Here is a 15,098-nt window from a genome sequence, read left to right on the forward strand (position 1 = left end):
CTGGATTATAATATCAATTCTACATTTGCGGTTACGTCATGTAATCTATTACCCTTAAGTTATCAAGAATTTGCTGAGTTCTGCCCTAAAAATATTCAAGGCTGTGCTTCTACTGCAATTTGAGAGAGTTCCAAAGTCTCCACCCATACGCAACACCCATGTTGGAGGCATGTCGTCAGGGACACCAGCATTTTGTGTGTCTGTGTGTGTGTTGCTGTGGATTTCCAGCATCTGCAGAACCTCTTGTGTTTCCAAAATTTTGCAACTCACTGAAGAGAGAAAAAAATAATGTCATAAATGGATGAAATCTTATTTTAACCAGTGGTCCTAGTTCTAGATTTTTCTATGTTAAAACATCATGACACATCCACTATTCTAGATCTCATACATCTGACTACTTGCAAGCATATTTTGTGTGGTTGTATTTTTTTTTGCCTGATTTTTTATTTGGGCTTGCAGCATTGTATATGTGTGGACTGGGCCTCAAGCCGCAGTGCCTGGGGTGGGGTGGGGGTGGAACACAGCATCCTGGCTGGAGGAGTAAGGCTCGATTGTAGTTGACCGTGGATTGCTGGCATGAGTTTTTAAAAATGTTTTATTCATATTACTTTTGTGTATCTAACGTGTGCTTTGTGCTGTACGTGATTGTACTTTGTTTTGCACCTTGACCTGTTTTAATACTGTTTCATTTGGCTGTATTCATATATGGTTGCAATGACAACTAAACTTGAATTGAATTGAATTTAGTAAAGTTACCTCACACTCTTCAAATTTCCAGTAGATTCAAGTGCAGTCTGTTCAAACTTCCTTCGTAAGACATCAAGCCATTCCAGATATTATTCCAGTGGACCTTCTCCGAACCACTTCCAAGACATTAATGAACATCCATTTTCATATTTCATTCAACATAGAGGGAGCCCTTTTCATCCATTAAGTCAATGCTCAGTATTCCCCCCCAGTGATTTTCCTGTACTCTATTCTATCTCAAGTATTGTGCACATCACTGTAGATGCTTTCATCCCTACCCTACACATCCTTGCAGTGGAAACAGTGAGCAGCTTCGAGTCTGTGGGTGTCAACATATCAGAAGACCCATCCTGGGTCCACAGATGCAGCCATGCCAGCTTCTCTACTTCTCTCTGCCAGGGAAGATGATATGAGCAGATAAATAGGAAGGCTGTAGCATCAATGGAGCAATGTATTTTCATTTCATTTTAAAAATCTTTTTATTGATATATATTTTAATCTACAGCTATAAAATACAGAAGTTCAACAAATTAGTATATATATAATTAATAAAGCTGAAGAAAAAAAATATAAGCTAATGAAAAAGAAATATTTTATATAAGAAAAAGAAGGAAAAAAGAGAACCCCAACTAACTGAAAAAACCCCCCCACTAACTACAAAACAAAAAAAAGGGGAAAAAAACATTAGGAACCAACTCCCCTTGACATCGATGGAGCAATGTAAAGCTGAACATATCCCTATGTTCCTTATCCTATGTTACTTAGCAAGAATGGGCTCCAAGCACAGGGAATTCATCATCACAAATGAAATGCAGCCATTAAAATCCTTAAAAAGACAAAAAAATATAATCATGAATTTTGGAGCAAGGACACATTAATTATGCCAATATTTCCAAAGTTAAATTTTACAGATTCCGAAGCACTTCGTGGATTGGAACCACAGTCTGCCTATGATTTTCAGGTACGCTGCAAAACCATGGCAACCAGCAGCATTTGGAGTCTGTGGAGCAAAACGTACCACGTTCCTCCAGGTGTGTAAATACGACGTCTGAAATGCATATTTAAATATTTAGCCCATTTTGTTTGTGCAGATTGATAGACTGTTACTTGATAACAACATCAAGGCATACGAGTGAAAGGTAGGTAGATGGTTTTGCAGTATAAATCAGCAATTTAAAGGTTAACTTTATTTGTCGACAGAAAAATGTATTGTCTGTGTCAAATCAGTTCAGCAAGGATTGTGCTGAGTAGCACGCAATTGTAGCCACGTTTCCAGCGCCAACATAGAATGCTCACATCTCTCTAACCCTAACCATACTACTTTAGAACCGGAGCACCTGGAGGAAACACACAGTTGTGGAGGGGACATATAAAATCCTTACAGACAGCAGCAAGAATTAAACCCTGGTCTTGTAGATATCACTGTAATAGCATTGCACTAACCGCTAAGCTGCATCTTTACTTTAATTCTATGGGCTATAATAACCCATTGAAGAAGAGAGGGCAAGCTCCTGTCTCTTTGCTCTACCAATTCTCGTGCTTCCCCAAAATAAGTCAAGTGTGTCTGCGTTGATTTTAATATATAAGCTGGTGCTTTCAGGGCGTTTTATGGCAGAGATGGATGAAGAAATACCCACTGATGAACCTGAGAAGCACAGTCTTTTGCTAATTCACTGTTCATGCTTTCAACCCTTAACTGTGCAGTTTGAATGACATAGACCTTGTGTTATGTGGTACTATCATGTGGGATGGGTGGGGAGCAGAATGGGGATAGAATACCACCACCCAAGGTACAACGGAAAAGCTTTGATAGCTTTGGATACAATAGGGTCTCTTAAGAGCCGCTTAGACAGGTACATAGAACATAGAATAGTACAGCACAGTACTGGACCTTTGGCCCACAACGTTGTGCCGACCCTCAAACTCTGCCTCCCATATAAGCCCCCACCTTAGATTCCTCCATATGCCTGTCTAATAGTCTCTTAAAACTTCACTAGTGTATCTGCTTCCACCACTGACTCAAGCAGTGCATTCCACGCACCAACCACTCTCTGAGTAAAAAACCTTCCTCTAATATTCCTCTTGAACTTCCCACCTCTTACCTTAAAGCCATGTTCTCTTGTATTGAGCAGTTGTGCCCTGGGGAAGAGGCGCTGGCTATCCACTCTATCTATTCCTCTTAATATCTTGTACACCTCTATCATGTCTCCTGTCATCCTCCTTCTCTCCAAAGAGTAAAGCCCTAGCTCCCTTAATCTCTGATCATAATGCATACTCTCTAAACCAGGCAGCATCCTGGTAAATCTCCTCTGTACCCTTTCCAATGTTTCCACATCCTTCCTATAGTGAGGCTACCAGAAATGGACACAGTACTCCAAGTGTGGCCTAACCAGAGTTTTATAGAGCTGCATCATTACCCCATGACTCTTAAACTCTATCCCTTGACTTATGAAAGCTAACACCCCATAAGCTTTCTTAACTACCCTATCCACGGGTGAGGCAACTTTCAGGGATCTGTGGACATGTACCCCGAGATCCCTCTGCTCCTCCACACTACCAAGTATCCTGCCATTTACTTTGTACTCTGCCTTGGAGTTTGTCCTTCCAAAGTGTACCACCTCACACTTCTCCAGGTTGAACTCCATCTGCCACTTCTCAGCCCACTTCTGCATCCTATCAATGTCTCTCTGCAATCTTCGACAATCCCCTACACCATACACAACACCACCAACCTTTGTGTCGTCTGCAAACTTGCCAACCCAACCTTCTACCCCCACATCCAGGTCATTAATAAAAATCACGAAAAGCAGAGGTCCCAGATCCGATCCTTGTGGGACACCACTAGTCACATGAAACTTAGAGGTGGAGCTTAGGAAAATACTATGCGCTAGGGAAATTCTAGACAGTCTCTGGAGTAGGTTACATGGTTGGCAGAATATTGTGGGCAGAAGGGCCTGTAATATGCTGTAAATTTCTATGTTCTATCTAAGCCCACACCCTGGTTTGGCCAACTGTCAAACTAATTAATAAGATTGAATATTTCTCAGTAACAGATATTCAAAACTTTGATGTTGGGGTTTAAACAAAGACATTAATGAATTTTCCATGCATTTTAATTCGCTAAACAGAAAGTAATCAGAGGGAGGGTCATTGCATGGTTAAGAATAACCTGCAGCTAGATCTTGGCAACATTACTTTCTGTCAAATAAATGAGCACAAACACAATGTGCATTTCACCTGACAAAATGTAGCAATGCGTTTCATTGGCATGGTTTCACACCTGTAAGTCTGTGTAATGACATAGAATCAAACTATGAGAAATATGAAGTGCCAAGCTATAGGGTGGGCTGTAAAAATATGCTGAAATAATAGTTAATGTTGACATTAATTATACTCACACTGCTAGGAAAAACTGTAGTGACAATCAGCCATTTATAATTAATTGCAAATAAGGTTGTTTAGATTTTGTGAAATCTAACTGAATTAGTATTATTTATGTAATTCATCTGCAAGGGAATTGTAGGGTTTTTTTTTACTACTGTGCAGTTTCTGTTCAAAGTGGAAATATTTACTGTATCTCCAACTATTCTTAAAGCTTTGAGCAAAACTAGTGGCCAATAGCACACGGAAGAACAAAGCACACACAGAAAATGAAAGCTATTTTTCATCACGGGCTGTATCTTTCATCTATTCCAGTGTGAAATATATGTAGTTTAGCAATCTGGAGGAAAAAAGTAATGAAAAACATTTTTATATATATCAAATCACCAACCACAAAGTTTAAGCAAATGTGATTTTTGATATTTCATGGAAGGGGTATCTTGGAGCTGTTTTTAACCAGAGATTATCCTTGAACCTTCGGGAGAGATTGCCACCTGTAGCAAAAGGACCATAGGGACTTCCCCTGTTTGGTTCAGCATTGGAGGATAGCCAAATAACACTGCCATTTAATGGGGGTTAGACTCGAAGATATCCTGAGTGGCACAGTGGCACAAATCATTAATGAGGATTTCTTTCATTGGGACATTTTTTTAAAAAGTTTTCTCTTGCTTTATCACAGATCTAAACAAGCCACAGATTTATCCACCAGTCACTAAGCCATTACAGAAAACAGGGATACGTTCGGTTCTCTTACGTTGGAAGGTACGTATATTCGTTTCAATGTTTCTGTTCAGGTCAATGTAATTATTAGCTCATGGAGCTACTAAGCTCAGTTGCCCTGTTAATTAGTTATACTGTAGTATATGTGGGGGAGTAAATGCTTATGAGGTGTTTAGTACAGAACATCTTCACCCCAAAACAGGAATGACAAAGAAAGAGCAGTCAGCATCCAATGAGTTTTGATTTGTGCAGTGTTTAATAACTGGTGATGAACTAAAATCTCAGGAACAAAGAACACAAGTCATAAATGAATCAGAATCAAGTTTATTATCACTGTCTTGTATTCCACCAAATCTTGGAGCATGAGGTTACAATGGGGTAAAAGCTTGGTCCATTTTCCCTGGAGTGTCACAGGCTGAGGGGCAAACTGATAGAAGTATCTAAAACTCTGAGAGGCATAGATAGGGGAGATAGAATTTTTTTCCCAAGGCTGCAGATATTAAATACTAGAGGATATAGATTTAAAGTGAGAGAGGGAAAGTTTAAAGCAGGTATGTGAGGCAAGTTTTTTACACTGGGAGTAATAGGTGCCTGGAACAAGGAAGAGGCATTTAGCGGATACCTGAACAGGAGTGAATCTGAGTCTGCTGGAGACTGGATAAAGCAGCTTGCCTTGGGGATAGAGGACTGTGTACGTTTCTAGGTAGAAGGGAGGAATAAGGCTGGTATTGCTGTTGTTGTTATGTTCTGTTTTGCTGTGTTCTACGGAGCATTATGGGCATGCTAAGTTGGCATTGAAATGTGTGGCAACTCTTGCAGGCCCTCCCCTCCTCCCACCCCAGCACACTCTTGGGTTTGTTGGTTATTAGCTCAAATGACACATTTCACTCGATGTTTCAGCGTACGTGTGATATATAAGCTTGAATCATCAATCTTGGATCTTGGAATAGAGAAAAGCAGATCATGTACAGATGAATGGAATTAGTTAGATTGGCATCATGATCTGGAGGGTTGAAGGAAATCATCCTGTGATGACTGGAGCTGCTGGAATCTGGAAGAAAAAGCAGGCTGCTTTAGAAGTGCAAACAAGAGGAATTCTGCGGATGCTGGAAATTCGAGCAACACACATCAAAGTTGCTGGTGAACGCAGCAGGCCAGGCAGCATCTCTAGGAAGAGGTACAGTCAACGTTTTGGCCAGGTCCTGACGAAGGGTCTCGGCCTGAAACGTTGACTGTACCTCTTCCTAGAGATGCTGCCTGGCCTGCTGCATTCACCAGCAACTTTGATATGTGTTGCTGCTTTAGAAGTCAATGGGTCAGGCAACATCTGTGGAGGCAAAGGGATAGATGAGGTTTCAGGTCTTCAGATGCTGTTTGACTCATTGAGTTCCTCCAGCAGCTTGTATTTTACTCCTATATTTTATTGTTCAATGTTCTTTCTAAAATAATGATGCAAAGAACAAATAGTTTTCCTCTGCAGGTGGCAGTGCTGAATGGCATTTTGCTTTCCCAGTGTTAGGATAAAGGACAGGACAGGGTGGGGCAAAAACCTCTGGTAAAGGAGGGTAACAGAGCATAAGTAACAAATGACATCAGAAGAAATAAGAAAAAAATAAATTTCAGACTGAATCAGAATCAGATTTATTATCACTGACTTATGTATGTCGTGAAATTTGTTGTTTTGTGGCAGCAAGAGAGAAAAGTTACTGTAGATTATAATAAATATATAAATAATGCTAAAGAGGAATGGCAAAGTAGTGTTCATGGATTTATGGACCATTTAGAAATCTGATAGTGGAGGGGAAGAAGCTGTTCCTTACTCCTCAAGTAGTAATGAGAAGAATGCTTATCCCAGATTGTCTGTATCCTTCCTGATGGATGTGGCTTCCTTGAGGCACCAACATTTACTCATACAGTGTCTTGCCAGTTCACAGCCAAAGTTTAGTTACAAACAACTTTCCTTTCATTTATTTATCAAGTTGTTTGCAAAGCAGGCTACCTTTTCACTAAGAATGTGCTTGTGTAATGTTATCAACAGCACAAGGCTCCACACAATAGGTGCGATTTGCAATTTCAGTTGCGTATTTAAGGTTAGTGTGAAAATTGCTTGCTGTTCCATTCTTTCTATAAAATGCAAACAGCACTCCCTTTAGTGTCAAGTGCAGCTTGGTTACATGTAGGGTACTGCTTTGTCATATTCCACTCCACGGGCTGAAGGCACCCATTACAGTATTTTTTCATGTGGCACAGCGTGTGACTTCAAATCTTTGTCTAGATTGTCTTTGTGACTGGTCTAAGACAACATGCAGTTTGTGTTTGAGATGGGCTTCCTTTAATTTATTTTTAAATCTTAAAATTTGTAGCATTTGATGTGATCATAATTCATAGAAGTTTGGTTTTATCGCTAAGACGTCTACTAAATGATGGCTTATTACACCATGCTGTCATTCAAATATGTATCAGGGTGTAATATTGTACGTATTTTGAAATAAGGCTGCTGTTGAAGTTCACTTCAACTTAATTAGTTTGCTTTGACTAAGTTGGAGAAGAACACTAAACTGCACAACCAGTGAAGGAGGGCTGGATCACATGGATTGCCATATCAAATTAGGGCCATGATGATATCTTGGGGTTACGGTCAATTTCATGCTTTAATGACAGAGAATGCTGACATCATCACAACCTGAAAATCTGAGCCAGTACTCCAGGAGGTTTTCTTCCCCGTCTTTGTCTGTCTAAATGCTGTACTTTGAAGTATGAAAAGTAATGGTGTACACCCAAGGGTTCTGAAAGAGGTGACTGAAGAGATTGTGGAGGCATTAGTAAAGATCTTTCAAGAATCACTAGATTCTGGAACACTCCGAAGTGGAAAATTGCAAATGTCACTCAACTCTTCTAGAAGGGAGAGACGCAGAAGAATGGAGACTAGGGACCAGTTAGTCTGATCTCTGCGGTTGGGAGGATGTTGGAGCCGATCAGTAAGGATGAGGTCGCAGGGTACTTTGAGGCACTGGATAAAATAGGTCATAGTCAGCATGGGAAAAACTTGCCTTACTAATCTGTTGGAATTCTTTGAAGAAATAACAAGCAGCATAGACAAAGGAGAATTGGTTGATATTGTGTACTTGGATTTTCAGAAGGCTTTTGACAAGGTGCTGCACATGGGACTGCTTAACAAATTACGAGCCCATGTTATTACAGGAAAGATTCTAGCATGGAAAAACCAGTGGCTGATTGGCAAGAGGCAAAGGATGGGGATAAAGGGAGCCTTTTCTGCTTGGCTGTCAGTGAGTAGTGGTGTTCCACAGGGGTCTGTGATGGGACTGATTCCTTTTACGTTATAAGTCAGTGATTTGGATGATGGAATTGATGGCTTTATTGCAAAGTTTACAGACGATATAGAGATAAGTGAAGGGGCAGGTAGTTTTGAGGAAGTGGAGCGGCTACAGAGGGGCTTAGAAAGATTAGGAGAATGGGCAAAGAAATGGCAGGTGGAATGCAGTGTTGGGAAATGTATCGTCATGCACTTTGGTAGGAGAAATGAAAGGGTTGACTATTTTCTCGATGGAGAGTAAAATATAAAAAACTGTGGTGCGAAAGGACTTGGGAGTCCTTGTGCAGGATTCCCTTTATTTCAAGAGGACTAGAAAATAGAAACAAGGATGTAATGTTGAAACTTCATAAAGCACTGGTGAGGCTTCACTTGGAGTATTGTGAGCAGATTTGGGCCCCTTATCTCAGAAAAGATGTGCTGAAAGTGGAGAGGGTTCAAAGGAGGGTCACGAAAATGATTCCAGGATTGAATGGCTCGTCATATGAAGAGTGTTTGATGGCTCTGGGGCTGTACTCATTAGAATTCAGAAGAATGAGTGGTGATGTCATTGAAACCTATTGCCTGGTGAAAGGCCTTGATAGAGTGGATGTGGAGAGGATGTTTCCTATGGTGGAAGAGTCAAAGACCAGAGGACACAGTCTCAGAAGAGAGGGGTTTACTTTTAGAGTGAAAATGCGGAATTTCTTTAGCCAGGGAATGGTGAGTCTGTGGAATTTGTTGCCACAGGCAGCTGTGGAGGCTAAATCTTTATATATATTTAAGGCAGAGTTTGAGAGATTCTTGATCGGTCAGGGCATGAAGGGATACGGGAGAAGGCAAGAGACTGGGGCTGAGAGGAATAAAGGATCAGCCATGATGAAATGGCAGAGCAGTCTCGATGGGCCAAATAGCCTAATTCTGCTCCTATATCTTATGTTATTTCTTATTGCATCAACGTGCTGAGCAGAGGGTAGATCCTCTGAGATATTGATGTTGACTCCAGGAACTTGAAGCTGCTCACTCTTTCCACAGCTGATCACTCAATGAGGACCAGCTTTGTGTGTGGTCCCACCTTCCCCTACAATCAATTTGCTGAATGTGAGATTGTTGTTGTGACACCACTCAATCAGCCGACCTATCTCACGTTCCTGTACGCCTCCTCGCTGAGGGCTCTCATATCACATGAGACAAATTAGGCACAAGCATCAACATGTGACTATGAGGTGGTTTACAAGAAATATCTTTTGATTCCAACAGCAAAATTCAGCATGAAGTGAGAAGTACAAGTCACCTGGTTAAGAGTACAACTGGTTGGTCATTTGGAAGTACAATTATATTAAATTTGGGGAGAAAAATAAAAACAGTGGCCAAAACAAATTGAAATTAGATTCAGATGGAATAAATAAAGAAAGAATTGATGTAAAAGACTAGCTGACATCTTAAAAACCACAAACGAGAGAAAATCTACAGATGCAGGAAATCCAAGCAACCCACAAAATGCTGGAGGAACTCAGTGGGCCAGGCAGCATCTATGGAAAAGAGTTCAGTCGATGTTTTGGGTCAGGACTGGAGAAAAAAGATGAGGAGTCAGAGTAAGAAGTATGGGGAAGGGGAGGAAGAAACACAAGATGTGGGTGAAACTGGGAGGAGGGAGGGGTGCTGGAAAGTTGCTTGGTGAAAGAGATATGGGGCTGGAGAAGAGGGAATCTTATGGGAGAGGCATGGAAGAAAGAAAAGGGGGAGGAGCACCAGAGGGAGGTGATAGGCAGATAAGGAGATATGGTGAGAGAGGGAAATAGGAATAGTGAAGGAGAGCGGGGTGTCATCACGACAGTGGAGGAGGCCATGGGCCCACATGTCGGAATGGAATGGAATGGAGAAGTGGAATTAAAATGAGTGGCCACTGGGAGATCCCACTTTTTCTGGCAGATGAAGCATAGGTGCTCGGCAAAATGGTCTCCCAATCTAGGTCAAGTCTCACCGATAATACAGGTTGACACACCAGCTACAGTAGATGACCAAAACACACACACAGGTGAAGTGTCGCTTCACCTGGAAGGACTGCTTGGGGCGCTGAATGGTAGTGAGGGAGGAGGTGTAGGGGCAGGTGTAGCATTTGATCTGCTTGCAAGGATAAGTGCTAGGTGAGAGATCAGTGGGGAGGGACGAATGGACAAAGGAGTCGTATAGGGAGCGACCCCTGTGGAAAGCAGGAAGTGGAAGTGGTGGGGGGGATGTGCCTGGTGGTGGGATCCTGTTGGAGATGGTGGAAGTTGTCCTTTGTGACAGATATAGCTCACTTCTATTTCCTTTCTGCCTATCTTGCCAAAATGTCAAAAAATAAAAATAATCCCTGAACGTCTGCTTCTTAGTTTTGGTCACCATGCTGCCCCATCTCTGGGTGGTTCCTCGGTGCCTTGTAATGGTTATAAGCTCCCAGGTCGTAACTGCCTATTTCTAAATGTACAGTCAACTCATCTGTCTTGTTTTGAATGGTGTCAGCATTCAGATAAAGATCCTTTAATTTTATCTTACCATCTTTTCCTTCCTCTTGCTCTACTTTCTTGATCTACTTTTATGTATGTATGCTCTGTTTCTTCCCTGCTTATTGCTGTCCCTTTATTGCCCTGTTCCACTACTTGTTCCTTTCTCTTAATCCGGCACCAGTTCCAAGTACACTCCTGGTTGTCACCTTTCACCCCGCCTGTCTGTGAAGGGTTGTCTTCATGACCAAAAAAAAATCACTGAACTAGATGGGAGAATATCCCAACTTCATTCAATTAAGGATGATGAGCAGCTCCTCATCTCCTTAGTCACTACCACCACTGGAGGAGAGCTTGACTCCAACGTCCCCTGGATTGGGCTCAATTCCAACACGCTTTGTTCAGAGGCCACCCGAGCTAAGCCAAATGGACCCTGGATTTAAATGGGATCAGCCAGCTCAACTCCACGCTTAGCAGGGTCTTGGACACTTGTAGGAAGGCACAAGCACTCCACTCCTCCACCCACGTGACAAGAAATCCAGCTACAGGATAGATTCAAGATCTTGCAAGAGCAGAAGTTTTCCCCATTGGCTGGCTTGTCTTAACCTCCATCGCCAGGGGCATCAGAAACTCAATAGTGAGTGGTATGGCACTCACCACCATCAGCTGCTCTGGACCGCCAGTAGCTACATTCCCACCTCCACTGTGCTTTTAGCGGGGTAGCTTTTGGGCTACCTCCCAGGTTGCCAGACCTCTGTAGATTATACTGTCTGCTCCCCCACCTCCAACAATGCTGATAATCAGCGATTCCATCAGTAGGAACATCAAGCCAAGGCTAAGTGTGACTGTTAATTTTCCCGATGGTAAAGTCCCTGATATAATGTGCTAACTCTGTAAGAAGGATCATTGTCCACGTTGGCATGAGTGACATTATTCAACAACAATTTGATCTGCTCAAATAATGTCACTCATACCAACGTGCACAATGACTTTAGTGACTTTAGTGTTCTCTTTGAATTTTGAAAAATCAGTGGCAAGGACATTTTCATTTCCCACGCTGGGTCGCAGCTCTGGATGTTTTAGCAGGCTCCTCAATCTGCATGATTGGCTTCTGACACAAGGTAGAGCACTGTACTTTGGCTTCATCGACAACTTTCATCTATTTTGGGAACATGTCACATTTTTCAAACTGTTGCTCTTTACCCAAACATTCTGGGTTCACGGATGCGGTCTGCAAACATATTCCACCGCACCCCAATCAATGGCGTGTGTGATCATTCTCTAACCTCTTCACAATCCAACACTTCTGTCAATGTTTCCCGTCCTATCCAGACAATTGTCACTGGAAGGGCCCCCAGCTTGAACTATTTTATTAAAGGTATTAACAGAAATAACTTTCTATGCTTAAAATCCACCTCCCTTGTTGCTCCACTCCAGGCTACTTTGTTTAAGCTAGCTCTTCTAAATATGAGATCACTTTCAAATAAGACTTTTATTTTAAATGATTTTATTACCTCCACAGACTTTGATTTTATGTTAACTGAGACCTGGTTGAAACCAAATGAATACAACCAGTTACCTGAACTACGTATCCCTGACTACGACAGTTTCAGTTAAAAAGGCCTAGTGGACGAGGTGGTGGGTTTGCCACTGTGTTCACAGAGCATTTTAGGTGCAATCTTCTCTGTCAACAATTTTTCAAGTTTTGAGGTACATGTGTTTAAAATTTGTGGTACGGATCCTGTCCTCTGCACTGTCATTTATCACAGTCCTAAATCCAGTGCCTAACTTCTTTTGGAACTCCCAGAATTTGTTTACTGTATGACTGGATTCTCATCTCTGGTGATTTTAATGTTCACATTAATAAGCTCTCAAATGCAGACTCTGTGACAGCCTAGATCACTGAGCATGTCACGGAGACCACCCATCAACTTGGAAATGCATTTGATTTAGTAATGACAAAAGAGTTGGCTATTATTAATATTTCCTGTCTGATACCATTATCTCCGATCGTTTTTGTGAAATTTTTGATGCAATCCTGTCTAGAACCAAGACCATAAAAGAAATTACAGTTAATAAATGATTTATTGATGCTGCAACACAACTTAAATTCTCTGAGCTGGCTAGTTTATCTGACTCGTGTGTCCTAAACTTCTCAGTAAATGACATAGTTGATTCTTACAACAATAACTTGACAAATATATTAAACACAGTTGCCCCACTTGGGGTTAAAAAGGCTCACTTCATTAAACATCACCATGGTTAAACAGTTCTGTCTGTCAACGAGAGGTTGTGCAGAGTAGCCGAGAGAAAACGGAGGAAACCTGGACCTGAAGTCCACCGTAATATTTTCAAGGAAAAACCAGGCTCCTTCAGAGCTGCTATCTGCTCTACAAGAAGGGCCCATCTTCCCAACATTATTACAGAGAATAGTGGCAACTCAAGAATATTGTTCTCACCTGTAAATCAACTGTTGAACCCTGCTCCAAACTCTCAAGCATCTGCCACAAAATGTGAGGAATTCGCAATATTTTTTATTAATAAAATTACTTCAAAGAAGGAGAATTATAGCTACAAATACTGGTAACATCTACAGACTACCTTGTAGAAAGACGGCAACGATGTCAAAACTTTACTAGTTTTTCCAATTTTGAATGCTAAAAGATTCTTAAAAAAAGCAAACCATTTACTTGCTGTCTTGGCCTTGTGCCTCACATACTTTTTAAGGACTCCTCTAAGAGTATTTTCAATTCTAATAGGAAAATTAACACTTCCTTTAAAACTGGAGTTTTCCCAGATGCCTCCAAAACCCTACTTAAAAAGCCAACCCTTGATAGAGCGGCAATAGCTAACTACAAATCTTCCCTTCCAGGGCAAGATTGTTGAGAAAGTCATTTTCAACCAACTCAACAACTTTATGTATGAGAACAGTATTCTAGAAAAGTCTCAGTCAGGTTTTAGAGCAAACCACAGCGCGGAGAAGGCCCTTACCAAAATTGGCAGTGACCTTCGTCTCAGCACCAATGCCAAAAGAGTCTCAGTTCTAATTCTTCTAGATCCAAGTGCTGCCTTTGACACAATTGACCACAACATTCTCCTATATCGCCTTGAGAATTGGGTTGGCCGATCTTATGGTGCCCTTAATTAGTTTTGTTCATATGTATTACTCTTCTGTTTATATTTGCTCCCCTTCTGAAACATCATTAGAGAGCATAAACATGATTTTCACAGTTATACTGATGACATACAACTGTATATCTTGGTTGAGCAAGATATACCAGTAGTTGAGTGGTGTCACAGTAACAACCTTTCACTCAAAGACAGCAAGACCGAAGAGCTGATTGTGTACTTCAGGAAGGCTAAGATGAGGGAACACAAACTAATCATCATTGAGGGATCAGAAGTGGAGAGAGTGAGTGATTTTATTTCTAGGTGTCAATATCTCAGAGGACCTAACTTGGACGTAACATATTGATGCAGCTATAAAGAAAGCAAGACAGCGGCTATATTTCATTAGTTTGATGAAACTTGGCTTAAACAATAACACCATGAGATATAGGAGCAGAATTAGGTCATTTCGTCCATCAAGTCTGCCCGCCATTTCATCATGGCTGATCCATTTTTCCTCTCAGCTCCAATCTCTGGTCTTCTCCCTGTATCCCTTCATGCCCCGACCAATCAAGAATCTATCAACCTCTGCCTTAAATATATATATATTTATATATGTGGACCGTCCCATTCCCATTCTGATATGTCTATCCACGGCTTCCTCTACTGTCAAGATGAAGCCACACTCAGGTTGGAGGAACAACACCTTATATTCCGTCTGGGTAACCTCCAAACTGATGGCATGAACATTGACTTCTCTAACTTCCGTTAATGCCCCACCTCCCCTTCGTACCCCATCCCTTATTTATTTATTATTATTATTAAATTTTTTCTCTCTCTTTTTTCCCCCTCTTTCCCTCTCACTATAACTCCTTGCCCATCCTCTGGTGCTCCCTTCCCCTTTTCTTTCTCCCTAGGCCTCCTGTCCCATGATCCTCTCCCTTCTCCAGTCTCGTATCCCTTTTGCCAATCAACTTTCCAGCTCTTAGCTCCATCCCTCCCCCTCCTGTCTTCTCCTATCATTTCGGATCTCCCACTCCCCCTCCCACTTTCAAATCTCTTACTATCTCTTCTTTCAGTTAGTCCTGACGAAGGGTCTTGGCCCGGAACGTTGACTGTACCTCTTCCTATAGATGCTGCCTGGCCTGCTGTGTTCACCAGCATTTTTTGTATGTGTTGATAACATAAACATTCTTTGGTTAGTTCCAAAGCCAGTTGAGATAAACCTCTTGATAAATGTGGGAACTTCACTCCCTTTGTAAAATCAGAAGTAATTAGATTTGAATTTTAAACCCACATAAAGAAAGTAACTAGAGCAACATTTCTACACTTAAGAGATATTGCAA

General features: G+C 41.4%; 1 protein-coding gene across 1 annotated transcript in view; it reads left to right on the forward strand.

Moving 5' to 3' along the window:
* The window catches only part of LOC134347354 (uncharacterized), a 48,543-nt gene extending 34,751 nt beyond the window's left edge, over positions 1–13,792 (forward strand). Inside the window, exons 6-8 of the mRNA XM_063049746.1 lie at positions 1,646–1,778; positions 4,808–4,890; positions 13,517–13,792. Coding sequence (XP_062905816.1) covers positions 1,646–1,778; positions 4,808–4,890; positions 13,517–13,792 — 492 coding nt within the window. The remainder of the gene's footprint in view (positions 1–1,645; positions 1,779–4,807; positions 4,891–13,516) is intronic.
* Positions 13,793–15,098: the final 1,306 nt, after the last annotated feature.

The sequence above is a fragment of the Mobula hypostoma genome, chromosome 5 (assembly GCF_963921235.1).
Source record: "Mobula hypostoma chromosome 5, sMobHyp1.1, whole genome shotgun sequence".
NCBI lineage: Eukaryota > Metazoa > Chordata > Chondrichthyes > Myliobatiformes > Myliobatidae > Mobula > Mobula hypostoma.